The sequence below is a fragment of the Chionomys nivalis genome, chromosome 21, assembly GCF_950005125.1.
Source record: "Chionomys nivalis chromosome 21, mChiNiv1.1, whole genome shotgun sequence".
In the NCBI taxonomy this organism is placed as follows: Eukaryota; Metazoa; Chordata; class Mammalia; order Rodentia; family Cricetidae; genus Chionomys; species Chionomys nivalis.
In genome coordinates this window covers 23935019-23941697 of record NC_080106.1, presented here as the reverse complement: position 1 = coordinate 23941697, position 6679 = coordinate 23935019, and the positions used below count along the sequence as shown (strand labels likewise).

Genomic DNA, 6679 nt, shown 5'->3' with positions numbered 1-6679 from the left:
CAAAAAAAAAAAATAAAGTTAAAATGGACTTGGCATGGTGGCACACGCCTTTAATTCCAGCCCTTGGGAGAGACAGGTTGATCTTTGTAAATTTGAAGCCAGCCTGGTCTACATAGCAAGTTAAAGGCTAGCTAGGGCTAGATAGTAAGACCTTGTCTGAAACACAGTCCCAGTGCTAGAACATCCCAGTCATGATTATTCCTGAATTCTTATATGAATCTGGCATAATTCCCAAGATGTCTATTCATAGAATATCACAAATCCTCAATTGTTGTCTTTCATCTCCGCCTCTGTAGACTACTAACTGTGAATATTTTTTTTTCTTTTTTTGCCAGTTAACAATACTCTTGGCTTTGCTTTAAGTTTTTTAAAATGCTATCTTTTAGGGAGTCAACATTTGACAGCAGAACAATTGGCTGTAACTGCTTTCCTTCATTGGAGAAAGTAGTGGGGGAGAGACTGGATGTGAAAAGGTAAAGAAGAAATGTCGAACAGAAGTAGTGGGGAAGAGAAAGAAATGTGTGTTTATCAGAGGTAAATTAAGGTATGGCCTGGACCTGAGGGGCTCTTGCTGTTCTCTATGGAAGGAGGCTAACTTTACAAGCATTGATAAATACAAGGAAAAGTGGTATGGTGGGAAAAGCAATCACCTAAGTGGGTTCCAGGTGTAAAGGGTAGTAATTCTGGCTCTGCCAAAAAACTTAGCAGCATAAATTACAGGATCCAACAAGGGCATACAATCTGCCATTTTGAATGTAAACTGGAAAAAGGAAAATGGGAGGGAAGTGCAGGCAATATTGGAAATCATACAAGGACAAGCAGTATGAGTTTTCACAGGACAGTAGAGTTGAAAACTCTGTGCCAGTAAGCTTTAATCCCCACTACATGAAATTCTCTAATGTGACCAGTTGCAAAAGGAGAAGATAGCACCAGATGTAAACGCATATAGTAGCTTTCTTTTCTTGCAGGAATACCAGGTGGGAGGATGCTGCAAAGATAGGGAATGCAAATTTTAACAGAGAATTGAACAATTCACAACAAAAGAGGATTAAAAAAAATGGGCTGGATAACACCAAGCTTGCTAAAGACCAGGCTAGCCCCTGGTGGTGGCATATGTCTATAACCCTAGCAGTGAGAGGCTAAGGGAGGAAGAGCTAGAATTCAGGGCCAGTCTGGTCTGCACAAGACTGTCTGAAAAATAAAGAGGAGGCTGGCCTGGTGTAGAGAGAAGGGGCTACCAGAGATGCCAGGGCTTGCCAATAGCCCATTCAGGGTGTCATCTGATATTTAGAGGAGAATGCAGCAGCACACTCACATAAGCAGACACAGAAGTGTTTCCAAAAATACTGGATGGCAAACAGCACAGACTAAATCTAACAAAATGAGAAACTGAACATGAGCTCTTACAGTCCTATAGTAGAGTTTAACAAAAACAATCCATGGGCTGGAGATACCACTCAGCTAACAGTGTTGGGGCAGGGATGCATTCCTAGCATCCCATAAACTGGCATTGGAGGCAGAAACCTGTGATCCCAACTCTTGGGATGCTAAGGCAGGGGGATAATGAGTTCAAAAGCAGCCTGGGCAGCATAGTGAGATACTGTCTCAAAAACAAAACCAGGGCCGGAGCTGTAGCTCAGTGGGAGAACATCTGACTAGCAAACACAATGTTCTAGGGGCAAATTCCAGATCTGCTAAACAAAAACAAAGGTCATTCTAGGATATATAGTGAGTGCAAGTGCAAGGCCAGCCTGGGCTACATAAGATCATATATCACAAACTAACCCAACAGGATAGAATTATTTGAAAATGATTCCAACTACAATGTAAAAGGTGTAACTATATTAGCTATTATTGGAAAGCTGGTAAAAAGACATAAAAATTAGGTTCATAAAATTGGGCATAGCTTAGGAGAAAACTTGAGCCCTTTCTAAGGCATACATTACAAATAGACAATAGCATGTCCAACAGTGACTAAGTTCATTAGAGGATATGACCTGCTATAACGTGAAGTAGCTGAGGCTCATTAACATGAAGCAAAAATGATGTGGAAGGACAGGAGGAGGAAATGAGAGACACCGTAAAACAACTAAAGCAACAAGCAAGATGACTTGGTGGGTAAAGGCAGGTGCCTTGCCTGACAAACTGAGTGCGAACTAGGATGCACATAGTGCAAGGAAAAAACTAACTTCTGCACGTTGTTTTCTCTGGCCTTCACATGTGCTCAAATACACGATAAATCAATACAATGTAATGAATTAAACAAAGCAAGTAAACATACAGCAAAATGAGAATTTGATCAGAGAATATGAGAGTGCTAATACAACCTCATAATTGACCTTTAGACGAGGAATCATTTAACAAATGGCAAACATTTATTTGTTGGGTGAGAGCCTTAGTTGAACAGCTTGAGAAATTGAGTGAACACTGGCACTAGGCAAAAATATTGAAAAGCAAATGTCTCATATAGTATTTGTGGCAATATAACGTTAAGTAATGTTTAAAGGCTGCTAATTTTTTTCTTCTGATCTATGTTCTTTGACTATAAGGAAAATTAAAGGCACAACATATTTGGCCTCATGGAAAAATTCTATCTAATTTTCACATTTCTGAAAATGCATTTGCTTTATAAATTATTGTAACATTTTGAAGAGTTTATATCGCAAAACTCATTTCAACTCTCATACCCTGTCTCTTAAAAGTTTAGAAGAATAGTTAACATTTTATATCTTCTAAGAAATTCTATTTTAAGAGTACAAAAAACTTGAGTCTCTTCTAGTCATATGGCTGCACAGTTGGGGCCTCTGATCAGCTTGTAGTATTTGTGAGCAAGGTCTACAGCCTTTCGTCCTTGTTGAAAGGGGAAAGACCACAAAATTGAATTCCAATGATTTCCCATTGTTTTAACTCCATGGAAAAGATAATTTACTTCTTCTTTGGTAAAGTTTTTGCGAATTCTTCGTTTTCCTGTAATGAATGGAAATTGTAGAATATATTAATACTTGCTGAAATAAGAAATCCTAAGACTCAAATAAATGTGTAACTTATTCCCTAGATATAATAAGACAGTTCAATGCCAGAGACACTTTTCAAATGGACATTTACTTCAGTTTAATAAATCACTAAGTGAGGTGCTACCACTGTAATTTCTTTAATAATTTAATCATTGAAACACTATCCACATCTATCAATCAAAAAACAAGTTTATAAACATTAGATTTTAATGCAGCATTGTTGTGAGGATGGTTAACAAACAGTTTAACAATCTTACAGATACAGTCTTCTCAAAGGCTCCATAACTTCACAGAATAGAGAATAACATTTGTTATTTTGAATACCAGTTTTCATTGTTTTTAATAAGAGTCTTTTGAAGTTCACTTAAAAAATAAAACAAATGTACTGTCTATAAGAGGTGCTCAGCTTATCAAAACATGAAAGCAAGAAGGGTTACATAATGGAAAAAGAAGTCTGTAGGTTTTCTTTTCTCTTCACTTTTTTTCTTCTGAGACAGGCTTTTCCTATGTAGCATGGGCTTGCCTCAAACTCACTATGTAGTCCATGTTCGCCTGGAACTTGGAATCTTCTCGCCTCAGCCTCTGGAATGCTGGTATTATGGGCATGTTCCTCCAAACCCGGAAGTTTTTGACTATCTGGTTTTTGATGAATAGCTTCTGTAACAGAAAGAATACACAGCTGGTAAACAGTTATTTCAGTTATCTCCTGGTGACTATTATAAAGAAGTAGTTTTATTATTACTGTGTGTGCGTGTGATGTGTATGGACACGCTCATGCCATGGCATGCATGTGGAGAACAGAGAACAACTTTGTGGAGTCAGTTCTCTTCTTCCACTTTGATATGGGTTCTGAGGATAAAACTCTGGTCATCAAGCTTAGCTGCAAGCACTTCTATTGCTGGTCTGTCTCTCCAGTCCCAAGAATGGTTTCCTCCCACTTTGGAGTTCAGTAATAACTTGTGTGGCATTGTAGACAGATGCCAGAGAGACGTGTTTCAGCATTTCTGCTTGAGGATGCTACTTACTATATAAGGGATGGATGCATAAAATTTGACACTTGCAAGCAAACAGTGCTGGCCATTTGTCTACCTTCCTAAGGTAAATGCGATGGTAAAACAAAAGAGAACATCTTCCAGCAGAAGCTGAGAAGTCAGTGTTATTAGTAGTAGTTATTTAAAATGCAAGCTCCATGAAGGGTGAGACTTCTGAGTAGCTTAGTTACCACTGTATTGCCCAGGTTCAGAACAACATCTCAGATACAATAGGCAATCACCAGTACTTATTGAGAGAAAAGTTTTTATTAATAAAACTATCTCAAAACTTGTATATGAAGTTACACCTTAGTTTTGGGAATTCTGGAAAACTATTGTTACCCAAAGTTTCTTTGAAGTTTCATTTGATAAAGTGACTTGATCTCCTTGTAATCAGGACTAGGCAGGTTATAACTTTTAGGATACTAAGGCCTTAAAAGTTGTTCACATAAAGCTCCCCATTTCCACCAATACTACCATTTTCCTGACTTACAAATTCTACAGCAGAGGACTGTGTAGTTTTGAAAAAGACTCTGCACTTCAAGGCTTCACTACATGGCCTTTTGCGTACAATTTTAAAAAATATTATTATTATTTAGGTTTCTAGAAAGTCTTGCTATATAGTCACACTTGCCTCAAATTTATGAGCCTTCTGCCTTAGTTCTGGGATTAGAGACATGAGTCACACACCCAGCCTCAGTGCTATTCTTAATATCCACTGTGTGTTACAGAAGAAAATGAGAAAGAGGGCTTAATTCTAGAAATTTTTACTTGTCATATTCTCTCAACACAGCAAGTCATCCTAAAAAGAGCTTTGGAGGAGTCATCAATACTTACATGGTATTCCTCAAAATGATAGGCTCAAGTCTATGTATAAACTACAGTTAAATGAATGGTAGTGAGACACCTAATATGAAAGGGAAAGTAATCAAGAGGGGGAAAAATGGTCACATACTAAATAGTCATAGTTTGACTTAAAAGAGAGATTAAACTGGACAATGGTGGTGCACACCTTTAATCCCAGAATTTGGGAGGCAGAGGCAGGGCGGATCTTTGTGAGTTCAAGGCCAGCCTGGTCTACAGAGTGAGTTCTAGGACAACTAGGGCAACACAGAGAAACCCTGCCCACCGCTGCAGAAAAACAACAAAAAACAAAACAAAAAGCAAAAAGAGAGATTAAGAGTCAAATTAATACTTCCTCAAAATATTCTTATAAATTCTAACAAAGCCGGCAAATTTTTTTTTTTTGGTTTTACTAGCTCTTGTAGACCAGGCTGGTCTCGAACTCACAGAGATCCGCCTGTCTCTGCCTCCCGAGTGCTGGGATTAAAGGCGTGCACCACCACCGCCCGGCCAAGCCGGCAAATTATTAACTGCTTATTTTTTTATTTTTATTTTCAATTAACTAAGTCTAACCTACTAAAATAAGTATTTGGTATTTGAAGTCAATGTTACATAACAGTATTTAGGATTACTCTACATAATTAGTATATAACCATAATTATGCCCATTTGCATGAGACTTGCTGATTATTTTTCAATATAAATTATAGACTAATTTTTAGTTATTTATTTACATTGAAGATACTACTAAAAAAAAAATCTATTGATAATTTGATGTCAAGTCCTTGCCAAGAACATTTTTTTTTTTGAGACAAAGTCTCTGTAAAAGCTCTAGCTGTCCTGAAACTTATTTTGTAGCCTCAAACTCACAGAGACCCACCTGCCTCTACCTCCTGAGTGCTGAGATAAAAGGCATGTACCACCATACTGAACTAAACAAAATTTCTAAGTGCAACATGTCTGTATGGGACAAAGTTTCCATTTTGTAATAGCTACTACAGAAACTATTACTTGGAAAAATTGGTATTCCTTGCCAGGAACAGCACTTTATTCCTGCTATCCCAGCATTTAGGAGACTGAGCTACTCAGTATCTAAAAGAGTGGCACTGTACTTAATTTTAACTTACAAAAACAACCTTTTTGTTGGTTTTATATTTTACTTTTTGAGACAGGATCTGGCTGTGTGTGTGCTCCGGCTGGTCTGCAACTTGCTATGTAGACCATGCTGGCCTTGAATTTCAGCAATTCTCATGCCTTTGCCTCTTGGGGGCTTGGATTATGGGAACACACCACCACCACCACACCTGCCTCTACATGAAGAACTCTCTTTGTTTTTTCAAGACAAGTTTTCTCTGTGTAACCACCCTGGCTGTCCCGGAACTCACTCTGTAGACCAGGTTGGCCTCAGACTCACAGAGATCCACCAGCCTCTGCCTCCCAAGTGCTGGGATTAAAGGTTTGCGCCACCACCACCACCAGGCTATGAAAACTTAAAAAAAAATTATTTATTTTTATGTATATGTATGAGTCTACATAAGTTTAGGTGCATCACATGAGTGCAGGTGCCCTCAGAGACTAGAGGGTGTCAGATCCCCTGGAACTTGAGTTACAGGTGGTTATGAACCACCTGATATGGGTACTGGGAATAAAACCCATGGCCTGTGCAAGAGCAGTAAGCAGTCTCAACTGCTGAACTACTTCTCCAGCTCCACAAATAACTTTTAATGCAGAGAAAGACTCAAGATATATAAAGTGAATTTTAAGTAGTTTTCAAGGTTTGGCAGTGAAAATA

The 6679-nt window shown here is 38.3% G+C and overlaps 1 protein-coding gene across 1 annotated transcript in view; it reads right to left on the bottom strand.

Moving 5' to 3' along the window:
- Positions 1-2755: 2755 nt before the first annotated feature.
- Positions 2756-6679, bottom strand: part of Terb1 (telomere repeat binding bouquet formation protein 1) — a 47836-nt gene continuing 43912 nt past the window's right edge. The window contains exons 19-20 of the mRNA XM_057754138.1: positions 3549-3671; positions 2756-2967 (exon numbers count right to left, since the gene is read on the bottom strand). Coding sequence (XP_057610121.1) covers positions 2780-2967; positions 3549-3671 — 311 coding nt within the window. The 3' untranslated portion in view covers positions 2756-2779. The remainder of the gene's footprint in view (positions 2968-3548; positions 3672-6679) is intronic.